Here is a 23,338-nt window from a genome sequence, read left to right on the forward strand (position 1 = left end):
TCACTATTTTTATTATCTTAACTGTTCAGTCATCCTGCAGTCTTTACAGAGTATTACTTCGAATTCCAAGTCAGCCCTTCCCAAATCCTAGCCCGAGGATGAGCTATGGTAGGATCAGCCTACCACCTGCTGTTCTGATTTCCTAAATCTTGGGTAAAGTCTATAATTTTAAAACAGATAACCTGTATGTTTTAAGTTCCCCAGTGATTCTGATGCACAGCCAGACTTGGAAACCACTGTTCTATACTTGGGAAGTCATAAAAGATGAAAGGAAGCACATTTATTCAGAAGCAAATACAGAGGCACTGTACAAAACTCAGTTTTAAATGTTTTATATTTTAGCTGGAGTTTTCCCACTAGCTAAAATAGGAATTGTGCAATTCTACTGTCACAGCACCATTCTACATTCTATAACCATGGTTTTCAAACTTTTTTTTTTTTTAGTTTAGTAATCCTTGTTTCAGGAGAAATCTGAGTGTAAACAAATAAAACAATAAAAGCTAAGCTTTGGGGGTTGAAAATAGTGGTGTTTGTGGGGAGAAAGACTCTGTCTTCCCGAGGCAGCTCTTAGGGTGCCAGTAGAAAACAGTTTGAAAACCAACACTTTTTTTTTTTTTTTTTTTTTTTTTACTATCAAGTCTGCCCTATTCCATCCCCTTCCTCTTGCAGGATCTGTGGCTTCTGCAGTGCAAGAGACAGACTGGTCTTGCTTGCAAAATGTTAGGAAACTTTATTGCCCTCAACAAGCAACTGGTTCTGTAAGTTTTCAAAGGTTAAAAGAAAAAAAAAAAAAATCTACCCCAGTTGCAACATTTCCCAGTACTTTTCCGGTTCAGCCCCCTTCCGTTACCGTCCCCTAACAGAGAGCTAGGGTACTATCTGAGAGAAATAGGAAGCCAGTTCTGCCAGTGAGACTTTCACTTTTAATATGGAAATGAGGTCTTAGCAGGGTAGCATCATCTTTTCGTAGGCTTTTTTACATCTTCTGGCATACAGCCCCTAACCATAGACCATGAGAAATTTCCAAATGAACAAACAGCAAGAGTTCCAAACTCTCCCCAGGGTCCAAAACAATTGATGAATACCAAATTTGTCTAAATCCTAACTAGAGGAAAGGTGAAGGTAAACCCTCCTAATTCAAAAGGAATGTTAGTTGCCACCAAAGTGAATCTGTTTCACAGACAAAGATATTGAACTGCCATAATGATATCACACATGTACATATAAAGATGAGTGAAAGTCTAGCCAAAATAGATTTACCCTCAACTACACGGCACTCCCTAAAGATGCACGCCAATTCCAACTGAGATTTTCTTTTAAACCCCCAAATACCATTTATTCATATTATTGCCAGTATCAAAGAGGTCCCCATATAAACATGCTGGTAACAATATTAACTACATTTATTGGGCAGTTCCGTTTGAATTAAAAATATTTCAGACATACAGAAAATTACAAAGAATAATAAAAGTCATACACTCATCACAGTAATTATCAAACCTTAGCCTTTTGCCGTATTGGATTTATATCCTTTGTTTTTAAAAAATCAAATTCTGAAGATAGATTTGGAGTCCCTCCAAATATGCATATGTACACACACACACATGCACAACACCCACACATATTCCTCTTCTTCCCCGATAGTAATCACTATCCTGAAGTTGGTTTATATCTTTCTCATTCAGACTTTATGTTTTACTACATATATGACTTCATAAACAGTATATAGTATAGTTTTACATGTTACATTAAGTGGTATCATATTATATGTATATATATTCTTTTGTATTTGGGGTTTTGTTTTTTCACTCAATACTATGTATTTTCAAGACTGATATATATTTGGCTCTAGTTTGCTCATTTTAACTGCTGATTAGTATTCCACCGAATGATTATACCATTTTCCCATTCACTTCTCCATGAACGTGTAGAATGATGCTGTTGTGAACATTTGTTATATGTGTCCTTGTTCACCTGGGCAGTAATCTCCTAGAGTTCATACTAGAAATGGACATACAGGGCTCTGGGAATATAAACTGTCCACTTCCCTTGACATTGCCAAATGGTAATTCTACTCACTGAGATTTCCCATTTCATGACACCTTTGTCAACATTGGACATCATTAGATGTGTTCTCCATTCTGGGGGGTTTAAATCGTTTGTTGCATACCACAGAGACTGTATGGCACACTGATTAAGAATAAGCCACTAGACTGAGGTCAAAGTCTTCCTCCACCACTTAGTAAAAAGAGGACTCAGGCAAATTAACCTCTCTGAGCCACGGTTTACTCATCTGTAAAGTACCTCATTGTTATAAAGATTGGATTAACATATGTGAATTTTTGTTTTCTTCTAGCACTTCTGTGGGGAGAGAAATTCCCAATGTATGAATAATACTTCACCTTGACCAGAGCTGCTTTATACTCTATTTTTGCTGCTACAATATCTCAAATACACGTTGTCTTAAATAGGTTTATTTGAATGAACTAAAAAAAGTAACAGTTAAAGCACTGTTTTAATGGGGAAAATATGTTTCAGCATTTCAGGGTTTTTTAAAAATTCAATTTAGTTAAACTGAAAAAAAAAACAAAAAGGATTCACCTATTTCTCCCACCTGCCACCCCCTGTCTCTGGCTTATGTTCTATAAGCTTGGGGTGTGTGTGTGTGTGTGTGTGTGTGTGTGTGTGTGTGTGTGTGTGTGTATACACATATATTTAGATTCCACATATAAGAGAGATCATAATAGCACTTCAGCTTTTCAGAGTCTTTTGAGACAGTGTTGTCATTGGAGACTGCTTCTAACGCCCTTTCTGCAGCTATTCTGTTACAATGGTTTGTTTTCTTTCAGGTGCCAGTGTGCAGCGGGCTTCACAGGGCCACACTGTGATTTGAACATCAACGAATGTCAGTCTAACCCCTGTAGAAATCAGGCCACCTGTGTGGATGAATTAAACTCATACAGCTGTAAATGTCAGCCAGGATTTTCAGGCAGCAGGTGTGAAACAGGTATATATGAACTTAATGTTATTAATAACCATACTAACAATAATGATATAATAACAGTGCCAATTTTTACCTGCACCGAGCACCACCTACATACCAAAAACTACACGAAGCATTTTGTACTCATTCTTCACAGCCACGCACTAGACTGGTTCCTGTTATCTCCAGTAGCACAGGAGGCTGAAGCTTAGAGATGTAAGGGAGAAATGGAGAAAATTGAATTTAGCAGAACTCTTCACGTTCTGCATGTCTAGAAAGGATGCTTTGAAAGGTCACTTGATCTAGAAGGTCAGAATCCCTGGCTATGTTTGAGAGTCAATGCTAAACTGCTTTCTCAGAGTGCTGGAGTCTTTTAGCTGTAGGACTTTTGTTCTGTTGAGTGGGATATGCAGGATTGGGGCTCATAAAATGGAGAAGAGCCAGAGCCCTGAGCAGGGATGGAGGGTTGCCCTTGCAGTGACCCCCTCCTTCTCTTCTGCAGTATCAATCACTCCACACATGTGCTTAGAGTCTCTCATCTTTAATGACTCCCCAACCCCACCTCTCCTTCCAACTGTTCCCTGTTTCTCAGCTTCCTTTCACTGCTGAGTGTGTTTCCTGTCTTAGATACTCACTGATGATTTTATTTAAAAGAATTTGTTAGGGACTGGCTGTCCAGTGGTTAAGACTTCTCCCTCCAATGCAGGGAGTGTGGGTTCGACCCCTGGTTGGGGAACTAAGATCCCACATGCCTTGTGGCCAAACAAAACAAAACAGAAAACAGAAACAATATTGTAACAGATTCAATAAAGACTTTAAAAATGGTCCACATTTTAAAATGGTCCACATATATGTACACATGCCACATCTTCTTTATCCATTCATCTGTTGATTGATATGTAGGTTGCTTCCATGTCTTGGCTATTTATTGTAAATAGCGCTGCTGTGAACATCGGGGTGCGTCTACCTTTTAGAATTAGAGTTTTCTCCAGATATATGCCCAGGAGTGAGATTGCTGGATCATATGGTAACTCTATTTTTACTTTTTTGAGGAACCTCCATACTGTTTTCCATCGTAGCTGCACCAATTTACATTCCCAACAGTATAGGAGGGTTCCCTTTTCTCCACACCCTCTCCAACATTTATTATTTGTAGACTTTTTAATGATGGCTCTTCTAACTGGCGTGAGGTGATACCTCATGGTAATTTTGATTTACATTTCTCTGATAGTCAGCGATGTTGAATATCCTTTCACATGTCTCTTGGCTAAAGTATGTGTGCTCATACTTTCTTATTTGTTGCAGAACAGTCTGCAGGTTTTAACCTGGATTTTGAAGTTTCCGGCATCTATGGTTACGTCATGCTGGATGGTGTGCTTCCATCCCTCCATGCTGTAAGCTGCACGTTCTGGATGAAATCCTCTGACACCACCAACTATGGGACGCCAATCTCCTATGCACTTGAGAATGGCAGTGACAATACCTTCCTTCTAACCGATTATAATGGGTAAGCAGAGGTGTCAGGAAGGCTGTGCTAGGACTTATCCTGGCACCAAGTTAGAACTGACAAGGGGGTTGGAGTGGTGTGGGGGGCGGGTCAGGTGTTCCACCAGAACAGCAGGGTGACAGTAATCAAACAGCATCTGGACAAGTCCTATAAGAAGGCAGAGTTTCCGTGGTAATGCCTTATACATGTATTGTATTTTGCTATTTGCTAAGTGTTTTCATAGGTATTATTTCATTTGAGCTTCACAATGACTTGAGGAACTGATGCCCCTTAAAAGGTAAAATGAAGTTTCAGAGAAACTAAATGCTTTGCCCCCAAATCTCACACCCTGGGAGTGGCAGAGTTAAGTGTCAAACTCTGACTTTTCAGACCAGTGCTCCTTTATTTACATATCAGAGCGGCCAGGAGTCAAGAGATTTCAATGGCACTGTTGACTCCTGGGAGACGCTTGTATTGAATGCGAATCCGTCTGTAATCTCGGGTGTGCAAGATGACGTTCCTTTGTGTCTTGGATCTATTCATTCCAAATGCAGAACCCCATCCCTCTGGGAAAGTCAGCCCCCCGATTGTTTCTCTGATTTCTTTCTACTGACTGCTTCTCCTGTCTTAGATGCTCACAGATCATCTAAAACCCACAGAGTTTTGCTAAAGAGCCACAGACTCAGGCAGGACTCCTGTCATTGGTCATCTGTCTACCCTGCTGATCACTGAGCTATCCATTGTCTCAGCCTCTGTGGTCTTTTCAGAACTACTGCTCTTCGCCACATGTGGAGTCCTTGTCAAGGCTGAGAGTTTATGCCTTCAGTCTAGAGAGATTCTGTGGTGCACCTCATGGCCTTTTCCTCCCAGATCCGCCCAAATTTGTGGCCTTTTGCTAGTGAGCAGGTTGCAGGCTTCAGGGACCCACTGAGCTTTCTTTCCTCTCATCAATCCGTGAGATTCTCACTATTCTGGTAGAAATCTTCCTGTCCTCAAACCCCATTCTTTTTAATGGACTTGAACATTCAGAAACAAATTCCAAGAAATTTGCAAAATCCTCCCCTGAGGCAGAATGTATAGAAAGAGAAAACCTGTTGCCTGCTTGAATTGGGGGAGGAAAATGGGAAAACACAGAGGGGAAACAATTCATGTTTTATCAATAAAAATATTTTTTAATGAACATCTTTGAATAGGGGCTCAGAAGATGCTGGGAGAGTTATTCAATGAATTCTTACCTTCTTTATCAATTTTCCCTAGTCTTTTCTTTTTCTCCATGTGCTTTTAAAGATATTTTACTTTTAACTGCTTGTTAACTTTGCCATTCCTCTAAGTGACATGGTTTTTGGAAACCTCTTGTGTTTGGTCACCTCTGTTTAGTTCCAATTATTCTTTTCTTTGGATCGATATACTTCATCTGCCACGTGACTGTTTTGGCAACAGAGAGATAGGATTGACTTCCTATGAGATCTCTGAAGTCTGTTCTGAGGTGTAGGAACATACATCCTAGAGGAAGGAAACCAGACTGACATTTACATAACTCTCATTCCTTCTGTTCCTGACTCAGTCTCTCCAGAATAGACAGTTGGTGAATTATCTCAAGTTGGACTGACTTCTTTCCGCTCATCCTAAGACTTTTTCCTACCCCTCAGTGTTTCAGAAACACAAACCCGTTTTCCATGAGCTACAATAAAGAGTAATTAGTAATCAAATCTGCTTCTATGAAACATGGCTGAAATGGCGAAAAAGAAGTAACGGTTTTACCCAAAGTGCTTTACCCACAAAAAAGGAAAAGAAGGAAAAACAGAAAGATAGTAACATGCCCCACAGATGGGATTACGACATATGACTGATGACTGTATCCCCTGGAATCTTTCTGCAGCTGGGTTCTTTATGTGAATGGCAAGGAAAAAATAACAGACTGTCCCTCGGTGAATGACGGCAGTTGGCATCATATTGCCATCACTTGGACGAGTGCTGATGGAGCCTGGAAAGTCTATATCGATGGGAAATTATCTGACGGTGGTGTGGGCCTCTCTGTTGGTTCGCCCATCCCTGGTATGTCTTAGCAAAAGGAATATAATTCCATTTGATGCTAGAGGCGGTGGTGCTTTGATGAACATCAAGTTTGCTAAGTTATCTCTCCCATTTACCACCCCTGATTATCCTGACTGTGAATTATTAGAAGCTTTTCCTAGGTGAGCTGTGTGACTGTAAGAAATGCCTTTGGGATGTATATTAAGACTACCAAGATGCGTGCTGAAGTAACAGTGGGTGGTTACTAAACTGTCTTCTTCCAAGGAGGAGATTAATTGCTGGTGTTTTGTTGTTGGTTGGTTTTGTTTGTTGTTTTTATTTTAGGTTTGGTTCGTGATCAGTATGCACAGTTTACAAGTAGATCAACAATACAAGCTGGGGCACTGCTAATAGCTATCCATCTTTTAGGCCCTTTTTCTGATAGAACTCAAACTCTCTTCTAAAAATACTTTTAAACAAATATTTAGAGTTTTGTTTGAAGGAATGCAAAAGTATTAAATGTTCCAGTGTTCTCAGCATTGTACCTGGCAATAAGCCTGCACTATCTAGGTCCTTCTGTGACATATGTCATATGAGGAGGAATGGCTGGAGGTTCCCTGTAGTAAATAAGGAAACATTAAGAGCGTTTCTGCAGGAAGTGACATTATCCTGTGAAGTGGGGTGGTGGCTCCTTTTTGTGTTTAATTTAGAGTATTCTTGTTTTTAACTCTCCCTTCTCTGGGTGGTGGGATTGCAGGTGGCTTTTCTTTTTCTTCTTTCTTCTTTTCTGATATTTTCATAATGAGCATTTATTTCATTAATGGTAAAAAAAAAGAATATTTCTATCTCAAAAAAAAAGGAATATTTCTATCTCAAAAAAAAAATTACATCCTAATAGAAGAGTGAAAAAGTAAGTTAAAGGAATAGGAAAATAAAACAAGGGAACTATAATAGTAGCCACCCAAGGAGACGGTTGTCTGACCATAGCAATAAGAATGAATTACTGTCCATAAATATTGCGGAGCTCCAACTGACAGACCCTAGTGAATGACTGACTGCAGTTTGGGTGACCAGATTTACTGAAGAGTCTGTTAGCTGAGATAGGAATTCTCTCGGGAAAGGACAATTATCAGAGCAGGAATCAGGGGTGGGGGAAGATTCTGTATTTGGTTTTAGGCATATTGAGTTTGAATTTAATCCCAGGAATATGTGCAGCTACAAACATAGGTTGATACCATTTTATATCAAATTGAGAGTTGCTTTTTAGTGGTAAGATATGCTTGGCAGGGATTCAGCATGGTGAATGTTCTTATAGAGTCCTGGAGGGTGTGAAAATTGATCCAGACTTTCTGGGAAACAATTCAGAAACTTTCATCAACAGCCTTAGAGAAACCCTTTGCACTCAACCAACAATTCACTACCAGGAATCAATCGAAAAGAAAGAATCAATGATCTGAACAAATATCTACATATCAATATATTTATCTCAGTGTTATCTTAGTACCAAACCTGGAAACAACCCCAATATCCAATAAGGAGTGGTTGTTAAGTTAGTTAATGATGAAAATTATGATTGTTGTGCATTCACGTGATAAAATAGCTATTAAAACTCATGAAATGAGAACATGTTCAAGAAGAAAAGCAAGCTTCCAACATAATCCGTAGTAGGCTCCTGTGTTGTGTGTTTCAAAATCTCTCTCACACACACACATACTAAAAAAAAAATAATTAAAAGAATATGGAACCTAGAAAGAAATACACAAAACTGTTAAATGATTGTTTCTGGGTAGAAGGAATTCTTTATACTTTTTTTTTCAAATTTCCTTCTATGTGTATGTATTAATTTTAATGATTAATTTTGTAAGAAAGAGATATAGGTTGGGAAATCATGAATGAGGGCTCTATAGACATGGATTGGCAGGAGTGAGGTCAGATAGGAGGAATAGCTGAAGGAAGAAGAAAGGAGGCTAGGGTAGAATCCTGGGCGCATCAGAGTCTAAGAGGCAGGCAGAGAAGGGAGACTGAGAATGGGCAGAAAGGCTCAAGGAGAACCAGGAGAGGATGTTGTCATGGAAACCAAGTGGAATCAGTCGGGCTCCTGGCAGGAAACACACAAGGAGAGTAACTGAAGAGTTTCATGAAGAGATTGTTTTCAAAGGTGTGGGCATGCTTGAGAACCAAGATGGGGTAGTAAAGCACACCATGACTAGCAACAATGGAAAATCACAAGAGATAGACATGAATTGACAAGGATGGGGAGTTGTCGCCAGAAAGCAGGCAAACCTGCAGTGATGGGGAGAAATCACCCAGCTGGAGCAATGACGTGAGAGAGAGGAAAGCAACCCCTACCATCTGTTGCCTGGGAGAAAGGTATCCAGGAAGTTAAACTTCTCTCTCATCCCACTTTCTTACCTCTAATTGGTCTTTCCATTGGCCAAACGGAAGCCAGAGGGCCGAGGAAACCAGGTGGTGTAGTCCATAGGTGTCAGCCTTGGGGTCACAAAGCAGAGTGGAGAAGGGGGGAGGGTAGTTCTGGAGGGGCAAACACAGACCAGCAAGTATGCCAGGAAGGGCAGTTTAATAGAATGAAATGGTTAATAGAAACGGGGTACAGAGAAGTCACCAGAGGTGAATATTGAAGAGTTTCCATTGGATTTTGCAATTAGGTGGCCACTGGAATGTTCCTTGGAATTGATGATAGAACTTTAATCATTGTAAACTGAAGAATAAAAAGATGAAGAGAAGCTACTGGTAATCTGTCATGGAGGGTAATTTCCTAGAACAAAGGAGGTGAAATAGGACTTAGCTTTTTTGTTGACATAAAATATTATATGCTTATATATGTATAAATCTAGTTTTATAGTTAAATATATATAAATCCAATATAATACTCAAAATCCTCTTTGACCATTTTTTAAGTTGGTATATAAAATATTGAATTCATCTTACTGATAAATCATGCAGCAAATGTAGATAATTTAGCTTTTCAATAACTTTCCCTGATACATTTATATAGGCTGTGCCTTCATTAAGTTAGCATTTTAAAAATAACAATCAGGCAAGTTTTCCTCCTTTTTTCTCTCCTTTCTCTTTAGGTGGTGGTGCATTAGTTCTTGGGCAAGAACAAGACAAAAAAGGAGAGGGATTCAACCCAGCTGAGTCTTTTGTGGGCTCCATAAGCCAGCTCAACCTCTGGGACTATGTCCTGTCTCCACAGCAGGTCAATTCCATTTTCAGTGTATGACAGTAATGAGATGCAAAGGTACAAACCTAGTACAAATGTGCTGCACAGCCTAACGATGCCATATCTTATTGACACCTCTGAGTTTCTGGAACTTACCACCGATATCATTTGACATTATGGTCATTGACTAAGCCAGGCAGAGATTATCTACAGTAACTTTCAGTGAATCTCCTTTTCAATCTCTTGGTGCTGTTTTACAATTTTATTGGACATGATTGTTTCATAAAATCTTGTGGTTTCAGAGCTAGAAAGAATCATAGAGAAAACGACTTCCAATCCCTCTGACTAAAGAAGCAGAAATTTAGGGCTGGCACAAGATTACACACAGGGAGGAACAGCTGGGCTAGTGGTTAAAGGCAGTCTGCAGTCCAATAGCCTGGGTTCAAATCCGAGTTTTACCATGAACTCACTCTGATGACTTTGAACGTGTTACCCCATCTCTGTAAGCTTCAGTTTTCTAATCTATGAAAGACAAACAAATAGAACTGCATAGTGGAGTTTTGGCAGGATGGAACAAAATCCTGCATGTAAGATTGAGACACTGTTTGGCACAGAGTAAGAGCCTGATAAATGTTTGCTCTTATTATTATAGGGGCAGAACTTGCCTAAACCTCAGCTTTCTCAACTCCAGATGAGAGATAGAAGACAGGAGACTGGAAAGGGAGAGCCCCTATAACACCTGAACACACTGCAAAGTTTTAGATGAGAAATTCTATAGGAAGAATTTCAGAATTCCAGTTACAATGAAATATTTGGGAAAAGGGATGATGGGGATGGAGGAGAGAGAGGGAAGGAAGATAATTTTCCTTTGCCCCTGAAATCTACATCCAAAAGTCTGCTTCCCACCACCGCCCTCCACACTTCTGTGGAGGGTTTCAGTAGGAGATATAATAACTCTGTCTTCCTGAAAAAAGTGAGGTTTATCTAAAGATGTGTTTTTAAACTTTCAGGTGAAATCGCTGGCTTCCTCGTGCCCAGAGGAGCTCAGTAAAGGAAATGTGCTAGCCTGGCCGGATTTCCTGTCAGGAATTGTGGGGAGAGTGAAGATCAATTCCAAGAGCTTATTCTGTTCTGGTTAGTTTCCTTCTTCTATAGACTCTGCTGTCTCTTGACTACTCTGGGATTTTCTAGCAAAAGGAGACATTTGATTCTCTATTGGTCAAATAGTATATGTCTGTCAGTTTATTGTTTACCTAGTAATTCATTTTACCCTACCTTCATCTGAAGGATCTATAATTTTTTAATAGTTAAATACATTCTGAGTAACAGGGTACAAAATAATTGTGCAGGAAACTTAAACAAAGGTAAAATAAGATAAGGAAAATAGGATGACAGGAGAGATATAGTTAGTTTTTTAAATGCCCTCCGAAGGCCCATCCTCCTGTTTGAGATGGGGTACTCTCTCGGCTCTGTACTTCCTAGCTGTCATCTAGGGGCAGGTGGCACAGAGAGAAAAGAAATGGATGTTACGATCCACATACTGAATAGTCAAACCCTGAATGATCAAAAATGCCTCCTAAAATTCAGTGTATTTCAACAAGTTTCTGAAGGTATCCTAGAATTCATGGTTTTTGATAAGTCATAAGAACATTTTGTTAATTCTAAAATACTATTTTTTTCCTTAAAAAATATTCAGCAGACTTCTGCTGGAAGAGGGAACGTTGTTTGTTGACTCCAATAGTTTTTTTTTTCCCGGAAATTTTGCCTGCCAGTGATCTGGTTACATGTCGTCTTGTTTTAATATCAATAGAGTGGCGCTCAAACGCTGGTACAACATATGATTTGAAACCCTTAACCTGGTGGTGCTGTCACTGTGTTACTGACAAGCTCTGAACCTGCATTCTCTGCCCTCAGATTGCCCACCTTTAGAAGGATCAGTACCTCACCTGCGAACTGCATCAGGAGACGTAAAGCCAGGCTCCAGAATCAGTCTGTTCTGTGATCCAGGCTTCCAGATGGTCGGGAACCCCGTGCAGTATTGCCTGAATCAAGGACAGTGGACACAGCCACTGCCTCTCTGTGAACGTGAGCTGCCTTCATTGAAGGCGTTTCAGTAGCTCTTGAAAAATGCTGGAACCCTAAGAACACTTGTCAGGAATGCTAGATAAAAGTGAAATACTGCATATGCATAGTAGCCAATATAGCAGATATTCACTGACTACTTCCCTTGTGTAATGAAGTGTGCTGGGCACCATGAGGGGGGTGGGAGATGAGGATCCAAAGAGCCCACCACCTGTGAAGGCACCCAGGTGACCCAAGGAACTGGATGGAGGGAAAGACAGGTGTGAGGGCTGGAGCCCAAAGGGAGATGGGTCACTGCTGGGTGGGAAAACAGGGGTAGATCTCTTAAGTTGGATGCACCCAGTTATTCATTTATTCAGCAGTTTTGAAAGTACCTAGTGTGAGTGTGTGCTACACACTGAGCTAAGTTCTGGAGATGCAGCAGTTGGGGAAAAAAGTCTCTCTTCTTCTGGAGTTTACGTTGTAGTAGGAGAGGCAGAAAGTAACAAGTAAATATAATATTATTTATTTATAGTAAATAAGAACAGCAAGGCCAGAAATAAAGGCTCTGAAGAAAACTAAAGCAAGGTAGGGAGATATAAAGTGAGAGGGTTGGGTGGAAGCAGGACTGCTATAGTAGATATAAGTTTAATATAAGTAAAATGGGATTTCCCTGGTGGCGCAGTGGTTGAGAATCCGCCTGCCAATGCAGGGGACACGGGTTTGAGCCCTGGTCCGGGAAGATCCCACATGCCGCAGATCAACTAAGCCCTTGCGCCACAACTACTGAGCCTGCACTCTAGAGCCCACAAGCCACAACTACTGAGGCCACGTGCCACAACTACCGAGCCCACGCGCCTAGAGCCCGTGCTCTGCAACAAGAGAAGCCACCACGTTGAGAAGCCCGCGCACCGCAACAGAGTAGCCCCCACTCGCCTCAACTAGAGAAAGCCCGCACGCAGCAATGAAGACCCAGTGCAGCCAGAAATAAAATAAATAAATTTATTAAAAATAAATAAATAAATATAAGTAAAACGTTCATTGAGTATGTTGCTTCTAATGTAGTTGTCACATTACAGGCATTAGCTGTGGGGTGCCACCCCCTTTGGAGAATGGCTTTTATTCAGCCGAGGACTTCCATGCTGGCAGCACAGTGACCTACCAGTGCAACAATGGCTACTATCTGTTGGGTGATTCAAGGATGTTCTGTACGGATAATGGGAGCTGGAATGGCATTTCACCATCGTGTCTTGGTGAGATAAATCTTGACAATTACTGTGTGCATTTAATTACTGCATGCATTTAATTACTGTGTACATTAACTCTGTGGGAGACAATTATCCCAAATTCCTGAGGCTTTTATGGCATGCCTTTGTTCATTTCATCTCATCCTAGTGAGCTCTGGGCAAGCCATAGTGACAAAGCAGCTATCCATAGACATGCCAAACATGTTTTAAATTTTTACCAGCCTCAATGTTAAGAATATTTATTTCTGTTCTTCTACTTATTCACCTATAAACTGGGGAAATAATAGCTCTGATTGTGGATCTGCAGTGTGATTATGACTATCATATCTAAATTTCATAACAGTATATATCAATATATAGTGTGATGCATTAAATGATATGTAATTATTGAAAAGTAAAAACAAATGTTTGCTACATAAGACAAATCCATCAACTTTACTATCTGTAAACTGTCTTCATTTTAGATGTTGATGAATGTGCAGTTGGGTCAGATTGTAGCGAGCACGCTTCCTGCCTGAATACAAATGGATCCTACATCTGCTCATGTATCCCACCCTACACAGGAGATGGTAAAAACTGTGCAGGTAACTAGGCTCTGTGTAATTGGGAAGTCTGTTTCCATTTTTTAATTCAAGTATATATTGTAAATGTATGTTATTTAAAAGTAAGACAAATTTTTAACTTCAAAGGGGAGATGGAAAAGAAAAACCACCTTTAAAAGGATACATAGGGCTTCCCTGGTGGCGCAGTGGTTGAGAGTCCGCCTGCCGATGCAGGGGACATGGGTTCGTGCCCCGGTCCGGGAAGATCCCACATGCCGCGGAGCAGCTGGGCCTGTGAGCCATGGCTGCTGAGCCTGCGGGTCCAGAGCCTGTGCTCCGCAACGGGAGAGGCCATAGCAGTGAGAGGCCCGCGTACCGCAAAAAAAAAAAAGAAAAAGAAAAAAAAAAGATACATAAGCAGAGAAAGACAAATATTATATTGTATTACTTATATGTGGAATCTTAAAAAATGTTACAAATGAACTTATTTACAAAACAGAAATAGACTCACAGACATAGAAAACAAACTTATGGTTACCAAAGGGGAAAGCAGAGGGAGGGATAAATTGGGAGTTTGGGATTAACAGATACACACTGCTGTATATAAAATAGATAAGTAACAAGGACCCACAGGGAACTGTATTCAATATCTTGTAATAACCTATAATGGAAAAGAATCTGAAAAAGAATGGATATATATATGTATAAGTGAATCAATTTGCTGTACGTCTAAAACTAACACAGCATTGTAAATCAACTGTACTTCAATTAAAAAAATTTTTAATGATACATAAGCAACAATTAAAGGTGCTTTAAACTAGCATTGTGCTTTTGCTAACTTCCCAATTTCTGAAAAACAAAACTGAGAGCCAACTTTATCACCAGACTGTTGAAGAAATACCTACATAATAGAAGAATAATAGAGTGGATTTAGACATATAAGCAATGGCCTCTACTGCCTCAATCAGAGCAAATAGGATGCTTCATCACTTCTTTACCTTCAATATCTTTCCTCTGTCTCAGGCACACAGAATTATACCATTGAAAAAATATAGACAATCCTGCCTTACACATCTCTGTTTTGTGATAACCCATATATATCTTTCTACATTAGTTATGAGAAAGCAACTACCAGAAAACAATTAGACAGAAATTAAAGAGGAATTCTCAAAACCAATCTTATGATTGCTTTTACTTTTTGCAAGGGTTTCAGTTAAGGTCCTTGGCTTATAAGCCAAAAGGATCTTCAGAAAGATTAAATCAATATATCTTCCCTTTTGAGAATTTAAGTATTTAGTCACTCCTATTGTTCAGCTAGCCCTAAATCTGCCTTTAACTTTTTGCCTTTCCTAGAAGTAGTGACTGACCCCAGATCTACACATAGGAGGCTTAGGATCTGTAGGCTGTTTGGAAGGGGCAGCTGGGAACATCTCCTAAATGTGCTTTGGGACAGCCTTCACATCAGCTTGAGAGAAGGCCCATTGCTCTTAAAAAGTGGGTATGGGGCTTCCCTGGTGGCGCAGTGGTTGAGAGTCCGCCTGCCGATGCAGGGGACGCGGGTTCGTGCCCCGGTGCGGGAAGATCCCACGTGCCGCAGAGCGGCTGGGCCCGTGAGCCATGGCCGCTGCGCCTGCGCGTCCAGAGCCTGTGCTCCGCAACGGGAGAGGCCGCAGCAGTGAGAGGCCCGCGTACCACCAAAAAAAAAAAAGTGGGTATGAGGTTGGGAGAAGGAGGAAGAGCTGAAGCCCTTATGAGCCATGCCCAGGCACCACCACTACTTCCTTGATAAACAGCTTCCTTTGGGGACTGATAAATTTAGTTTCTTTTTCTTATACATTGCTGTTTCAAAATATACTGTTTTTAAAATGCCTATTAAATGTATGTTGCGGTCTGATCAGCTAGTGTGTCCCTGGACTTCATGCCTTTCCCTTCAAAAGCTTTTTTTTTCTCCTCGGGATTTAACTGGTACCTTTACTGTAGTGGAATTCTTTTGCTATGAGACCTTGCATGGCTCTGTGAAAGCCACCTATTGACCCACAAAAACTGTTTCTCTCTTTCAAGAACCTATAAAATGCAAGGCTCCAGGAAATCCAGAAAATGGCCACTCTTCCGGGGAGATTTATACTGTGGGTGCTGAAGTCACATTTTCATGTGATGAAGGACACCAGCTGATGGGAGTAGCCAAAATAACATGTTTGGAGTCTGGAGAATGGAGTCATCTAATACCGTATTGTGAACGTATGTTGAGTAAATTTCCCCCATGTTTATGGTGTTTGGCAATTCTAGAAAGCCAAGGTGGAGAAATGCCAAGTGTTATGTTGTCTCAGTATTCTTTGTATTTAAAGCCCAATAGTGGGCTTTTATTTAAATGTGACCAAAAACCTAGAGCTGCCCTTGAGCTTTTAGAGATTTTTACACACACTGGCTAAGAAAACCAATGCCTTTTGGTTTTCCTCCCTTAAGCCGTTTCCTGTGGTGCACCAGCTATCCCAGAAAATGGTGGCATTGATGGATCAGCATTTACCTATGGCAGTAAAGTAATATACAGGTGAGTGTCTGAGATTAACACTACATTGTAGAGTTTGTGGATGACATGCTGGTAGTGATAGAATACTGGAAGAAAAGACAAAGAGTAATCCCGGAGGATGCTTTCAAATTAATATGGAATTAATTGAATTACGTGTTTGGGTTTGGATCCAGAGCTCCAGCTTATAGCCAAAAATATTCATTAGCTTGCAGGGCCTTCTTGCATGGCATCCTAGAGACTCATTTGAGACAGGTCCACTTTCAAACCAAGAATTTTCTGTTTGCCAGAAACAGACTCACAGACCTAGAAAACAGACTTGTGGTTGCCAAGGGGAGGGCGGGTGGGGAGGCAAGGATTGGGAGTTTGGGATAGTCGATGCAAACTATTATATAGAGAATGGATAAACAACAAGGTCTTACTGTATAGCACAGAGATCTATATTCAATATCCTATGATAAACCATGATGGAAAAGAATATGAAAAAGGGTATGTATATACATATGTATAACTGAATCACTGTGCTGTACAGCAGAAGTTGACACAACATTGTAAATCAACTACAATAAAGTAAATTCTAAAAAAAGAATTTTCTGTTTGCAGCGACTAATCCATGACACAAACAGGAGACAAGCCAAATCCTAAATCCGTCCTTCTATGTATCACCCAGCAGGATCCCTGTGAGCAAGATGCATAGTAGTCAACCTTGAAAAAATTTTTTCAAAGCATTATTTCAGTAGGAAAAAAAAGTGCTCTAACCATATGTGTAAATTCTTGATCTTTTTGGAAGTTTTGGCACAGATAAACTTATGCAAAATAAGACATTCTATTCTGTCGTTTTCTTGTATCTTCATTAGGTGTAATAAAGGATATACTCTGGAGGGTGAGAAAGAATCATCCTGTCTTGCTAGCAGTTCTTGGAGTCATTCTCCTCCCTTGTGTGAACTGGTCAAGTGTTCCAGCCCCGAAGACATAAATAATGGGAAATATATTTTGAGTGGGCTTACCTATCTTTCTACTGCATCGTATTCGTGTGAGAATGGATACAGGTACAGTCCTAGACACCAGCCAAGCTTCCTACAGTACCCTGTTCCTCATTATTTACTCAGTGGGTTTCACTTGCATGTGACTGGCTGGCTTGAAATACAAGTTTTTAAATGTAAAAGAGATTCTCAAATGTGTGTGCTTCTTGAGGCTCAGCCTATAGTAAATGCCCAGGGAAATATTCCATCTAATTTTGACTCTGGCTCCTCTAATTCAATGTTATAAACATTCAGACATTAAACAGGAAAGCAAAAAATGTTTATGAAGCATAACACAACACCTAATAAAATGCTTTAGTGATGGATATTTTGGCAGACGAAATATTGCATAGGATGTTGTAAAAATCATGTCAAGATAAGGACCAGGGTCTTGAATACTGTTGAGAGGTTAATTTGATTAATGGGGGGTTTGTGTGTGTGTTCAAAAAGAAGGGACAATATCTCTGGTGGTCCTGTAGTTAAGACTTCACCTTCCAGTGCCGTGGGTGCAGGTTCAATCCCTGGTCAAGACACTAAGGAATTTGTTAATATTGTAGCAAATTCAATAAAGTTTTTTTAAATGGTCCACATCAAAAAAATCTTTAAAAAAAGGGGGGGGGCTTCCCTGGTGGTGCAGTGATTAAGAATCTGCCTGCCAATGCAGGGGACACAGGTTCAAGCCCTGGTCCGGGAAGATCCCACATGCCACAGGGCAACTAAGCCTGTGTGCCACAACTACTGAGCCTGCGAGCCACAACTGCGGAAGCCCACGCACCTAGAGCCCGTGCTCTGCAACAAGAGAAGCCACAGCAATGAGAAGCCCACGCACCGTAACGTAGAGTAGCTCCCGCTCGCCGCAACTAGAGAAAGCCCGCACACAGCAACAAAGACTCAACACGGCCAAAAATAAAATAAATAAAAACAAAACAAAGCAAAAAGAGGGGACAATCAAGAGTCGGGCTGTGATCAAAAACTTGGCCAACAGGATCTGACATGAAACAGATCAAGTGAACGGAAAATGGAGTGAGTTGTACAATCAAAAGCTGGTTGGCAAGTGAAGGTGGACAAGCCATGCCATAGGCCTGTGAGGTTTTTAAATTCAAAGGAAGACCAGAGGTCAGAGTGATGAGCAACACTGTTCAGATGCCCAGGCTAATGGCAAGGGCAGTGCCCTCTGACCTCAATTACCCGGACTTCCTGGGTGTCTGTCTTCCTCATCACTGGATCCTAACCAGCATGTTACCCCCTTCTCATCCAAGTAATCTGCTAATCACAGCAGCACCAATGAGCACATTGAACCATTTTATTTTGCACCCCAGTTATGTTGTTTTAACCTACTCCTAGTTAAAAATGAATCTATAGCCAGCTGAGATTTCCCTTTAAAAAAAAAAAAAAGTGATTGATTGATTGCCACACGCCATATGGGATCTTAGTTCCCCGACCAGGGATTGAACCTGTGCCCCCTGCAGCGGAAGCACGGTGTCTTAACCACTGGACTGCCAGGGAAGTCCCAGATTTCCGTTGTTTTTATATAAAGCAATAAAATGGGAAGAAACTTTATGTATTAAAATTCCTCAAGTGTCCCCTATTCTCTCCTAAGTCCTTCCTAGTTCACCTCCAGAGCAATAAGTAAATAGCCAACAAAAGAGGTGGCACCATTCTTTCTTGTAGCTTGCAGGGCCCTTTGGTCATCGAATGCTCGGCCTCAGGCAGCTGGGACAGAGCGCCACCTACCTGCCATCTCGTCTTCTGTGGAGAGCCACCGGCCATCAAAGATGCTGTCACCACCGGGAGTAACTTCACTTTTGGGAACACTGTCACTTACACTTGCAAAGAAGGGTGAGTAAACCCAATGAAGGAAAGTAATTTTGGGAGAGGATGGGCCCAACCGCAGATGGGCACCATTGAATACTAAATTAAATTTCCTGGCAGCCAAAGCCAAAGAGAGCTTTATGTTCTTTTCTTACAACAGAAAGGGAGCATATTCCCCTGTGGAAATAGTGTTTTCCTGGAATTAGAGTAATTTATCAAATTAGGCCTTGAATAATGGACATTGGGCAATGCAGTGGAAAGTATCTCTGTACTTTAATTAAAGATACAAAAAGCATATTTAAATAGGCATTTGTGTACTTATCCTCTGCCAACCCAAACGCAAGACATAGGTCACAACATAAAGATGCCACATCTGCATGAAAAAAATATTAAAATTTCAGATTTTTAAATGTTTAATGCTCTCATTTAATTCAGAGAGAAAATGTAAAAAAACAGGAACAGATTACAAAGTGCTTTCATACTCATTGTCTCATTTTATCCTCACAAAAACCGTGTAAGACACAGAGAAAGGAGAGGCTCCCTCTGGGATGGTGATCTGCTTAGGGTCTCAGGCAGGCAGTAAAGAATTGAGGGGTGATTAAATCCCAGAGCATCTGACTGGCATTTCATTGCTCATTTTTTTTCCGTGCTTCCTCAGTAAATGTTTTCACCAGTAATAGTTTCTAACTTTCACACTCCAGATTTACCACAGATGCTTTTCACACAGTTGGAACGCGTGGCAGCAGAAGGGCTGCCATTTCCTGGGTTTGTGTCTCAGCTTCTATCATTCACTCCCTGTGCAGCCTGGGGAAAATGGTATAATCTCTCTCTGCTTCTATGAGTTCATTAAAGGTGGATACTCCTTATGGATATTGTGAGGAGTAAAATGATGTATTGCATGGACTAGCCAGAAAATAATAACTCAACCAGCTGTGCCACTATTATGATGTTAGGACAGAAGAGAGGACACAGTTTCATGAAAGTAACATGAAAGTTGAAGTTGTTCTCACCTAGTTAGAAGACCGTTCCACTAATACAGGCCACCAGCAGGTGGCAACAATATTTTCTTGCAAAAAGCTCTTGAGAGTCAAACACTCACGTAAATAACTGACAGAAATCCCAGATCTTAACACCTTCTTAAGTGAGAAAAGAAATCTTGAATATTAAAATGTCAGTGTAAGAATTAGCTTTTTAAAATTTATTTTGTTGAAGTATAGTTGCTTTACAATGTTGTATCAGTGTAGGAATTAGCTTTTGATGGCCCCATCTCTCCCCTGTGGATTGACTCATTTAAAAATTGCTTCGTAACGAACTACATAGAACTATTTAAGATTCGTCATTTAAATGTTTGTGAAACCTTATCGATATAAATGTTCCAAATAATAACTAGATATTGACAACTTTTGGGTTTTTTTCTGATTAAGAAGTAATGTGTTATCACCATATAAAACTAGAAAATAAAAATATATTTTTAAAAATTGCCCAAAGATAAATGATACTTTACTATATCTCCTGCTAGAATTTTTTCTTTTCTATACTTTTTTTTTTTTTTTTTTTTTTTTTTTTTGCGATACGCGGGCCTCTCACTGTTATGGCCTCTCCCGTTGTGTGGCGCAGAGGCTCAGCGGCCATGGCTCACGGGCCCAGCCGCTCCGCGGCATGTGGGATCCTCCCGGATCCGGGCATGAACCCACGTCCCCTGCATCGGCAGGCAGACTCTCAACCACTGCGCCACCAGGGAAGCCCTCGTATACTTTTAAAGATCATGCTCTTATAAAAATTCCCATTTTTCTTTTTTTCTCTATAAATCATTCACTTATATAATAAGAAGAGTTCTATATCTGCCTAATGTTAAGTCTACATATTATACAAAAACGGTTTGTTAAAAGAAACAATAAAGACAATAATGAAAATCACAACAAATCCCTGCGTTCATAGAGGGTGTTACATTCTTCAGAGGACATTCCTGTGAATTATCTCATGTGCTCCCTTCAGCAAAGAGGGGGATTTTGAAGAAGATATATTATTCCCACTTTATAGTTAAAACATGAAGGTGTTGGGCCACGTTATCGTAGAGATCTCTTCTTCTCTAAGCAAATAGACACTCTGTGGGAGCTTTCTTCTCTTTGAAAAGATGGAAACCAAATCTGTCACCTCAGTCATATAGCTGTTAAGGGGTATGAGGCCATTTTTATAAAAGTGATTTATAGTTCATGGAGGTACTATATAAATGTGGCTTTATTAATATTTTCTGTGTCATCATTATTGTTATGTAAAGTGATGATGTTTTAATAATATAGGGGAAACTATCTTAAGTACTTAGTCAAATTAATAGAAAGTACACATGGTCACAAATCACTACCACTCATGTTTTTTTCCTAAAAGAAAAATATCAATAGCTATTACGAGATAGTTTCATTTTTCTGAAAGTAAAAATGTTGGTGAGAGGAAGAATACTTTGCCCCTTTACATACACTTACTCTTAGAGTGTTATGAGGGTGGCCAGACTGGAGAGCTCTGTGTTATTCCTTTTTTCTGGACAAATGCCTAATGAAACATTTAAATACACAAAAGAGCACAAAACCAAATTAATCTTTATTTAAAATTACCTGTGTATCCACTGCTGAGATAAAAGTACATATTAAATTCTTTCCATAGTTATTGTAGATCTCTCTTTATAAAAGAAATACAGGGCTTCCCTGGGGGCGCAGTTGTTGAGAGTCTGCCTGCTGATGCAGGGGACACGGGTTCGTGCCCTGGTCTGGGAAGATCCCACATGCGGCGGAGCGGCTGGGTCCGTGAGCCACGGCCGCTGAGCCTGTGGGTCCAGAGCCTGTGCTCCGCAACGGGAGAGGCCACAACAGTGAGAGGCCCGTGTACCACAAAGAAAAAAAAAAAAGAAATACAATATTACAAAAATAACTAGAAGCCATTCTCATCACTTTCTCACTCTTCTAAAAGTAAATGTGCATTTTTTTCTGTGTTACATATGTATGTCCTCATAAACAAATATTCTGTTGATTTAAATGTTTTAATTTTCGTGTACATTGTTTCATACTCTGAGTATCCTTTTGAAGCTTGATTTTCATTTAACGTCTTGTTTTTTGCCTTTGTTGATAAATGTAAATCAACAGAATTTTTTTTTTTTTTTTTTTTTGCAATACGCGAGCCTCTCACTGTTGTGGCCTCTCCCGTTGTGGAGCACAGGCTCCGGACGTGCAGGCTCCGCGGCCATGGCTCACAGGCCCAGCCGCTCTGCAGCATGTGGGATCTTCCTGGACCGGGGCACGAACCCGTGTCCCCTGCATCAGCAGGTGGACTCTCAATCACTGCGCCACCAGGGAAGCCCAACAGAATTCATTTTAACTGCTGTATAGTGCTTCCTTGTCAGAATGAGCAATCTCTAAGTTACCCATTTCGCTGCTGGTAGAGGGTTAATTGATTTCCACTTTATTTGATGATACAGCAGTGCTGAAGTAAACATCCTTGCACATCTCCCAGTCCATAGAAGGAAGAATACCTCTGGCCTAGACACCAAAAGTGAGAATTGTTGGGTCATGAGGCATGCATATTTTTAATTTTATACTAGATAATCCTTAATATTTATCAATTGTTTCCTTTAGAGTTTTTTTTGTTTTGTTTTGTTTTCCGTACGCGAGCCTCTCACTGCTGTGGCCTCTCCCGCCGTGGAGCACAGGCTCCAGACGTGCAGTCCCAGTGGCCACGGCCCACGGGCCCAGCCGCTCCGCGGCACGCGGTATCCTCCCAGACTGGGGCACGAACCCGCGTCCCCTGCATCGGTAGGCGGACTCCCAACCACCGCGCAACCAAGGAAGCCCTAGAGTTTGTTTTTTTGTATGTGTCAAATTTAAGAAGTTTTTCCTACTCTGAGATCATACTCAATTTCTTTGCCTTTCTGCTGAACAACTCAAAGATCTTAGAAAATATTTGTTTCTGTCACCCCTCTCATCTTAAATGTCTTATCACTATCTACATTTTACTTCCCTCTTATTTTACAACTTTCCAAATTAGTCATTTTTTAAAATATACTCAATGCTTATTTAGATTTACTAATATTTTTATGAATCTTTCATAAAAAGCATTCATTTTTATGAATTGCTTTTTCTGTCCCACTCCTTCCTTTGGGTTTAATGCTTCTACTTCCTGAAGTACATCCTTTATATCTTTCTTTTGGCAAGAGTCAGTATGCTACACAATCTTTGTCTGAAAATAATAGTATTTTACCCTTGCTCTTGAATTATAGTTTAACTGGGTATACAAGTCTACATTAATAGTTTGCTTCCATAAACATTTTTGAAAGATATTTCCATTGCCCTATGACTTCTAGTGTTTTTAATGAGGATTCCATGAGTCTAATTTAATAGCCCTCAACCAGGGGCAATATTGCCCTCCAGGAACATTTGACAATGTCTGAAGACGTTTTTGGTTGTCCCTGTTGAGGGA

At 40.4% G+C, this 23,338-nt stretch overlaps 1 protein-coding gene across 1 annotated transcript in view; it reads left to right on the top strand.

The window, feature by feature from the left end:
- SVEP1 (sushi, von Willebrand factor type A, EGF and pentraxin domain containing 1) overlaps positions 1-23,338 on the top strand; it is a 193,390-nt gene that overhangs the window by 123,714 nt on the left and 46,338 nt on the right. The window contains exons 25-36 of the mRNA XM_059072281.2: positions 2,850-3,007; positions 4,289-4,490; positions 6,349-6,524; positions 9,578-9,702; positions 10,677-10,800; positions 11,581-11,751; positions 12,807-12,980; positions 13,439-13,558; positions 15,578-15,754; positions 15,980-16,064; positions 16,898-17,089; positions 18,734-18,901. Of these exons, the coding sequence (XP_058928264.1) occupies positions 2,850-3,007; positions 4,289-4,490; positions 6,349-6,524; positions 9,578-9,702; positions 10,677-10,800; positions 11,581-11,751; positions 12,807-12,980; positions 13,439-13,558; positions 15,578-15,754; positions 15,980-16,064; positions 16,898-17,089; positions 18,734-18,901 (1,872 nt within the window). The remainder of the gene's footprint in view (positions 1-2,849; positions 3,008-4,288; positions 4,491-6,348; positions 6,525-9,577; positions 9,703-10,676; positions 10,801-11,580; positions 11,752-12,806; positions 12,981-13,438; positions 13,559-15,577; positions 15,755-15,979; positions 16,065-16,897; positions 17,090-18,733; positions 18,902-23,338) is intronic.

The sequence above is a fragment of the Kogia breviceps genome, chromosome 8 (assembly GCF_026419965.1).
Source record: "Kogia breviceps isolate mKogBre1 chromosome 8, mKogBre1 haplotype 1, whole genome shotgun sequence".
NCBI classification, from domain to species: domain Eukaryota; kingdom Metazoa; phylum Chordata; class Mammalia; order Artiodactyla; family Physeteridae; genus Kogia; species Kogia breviceps.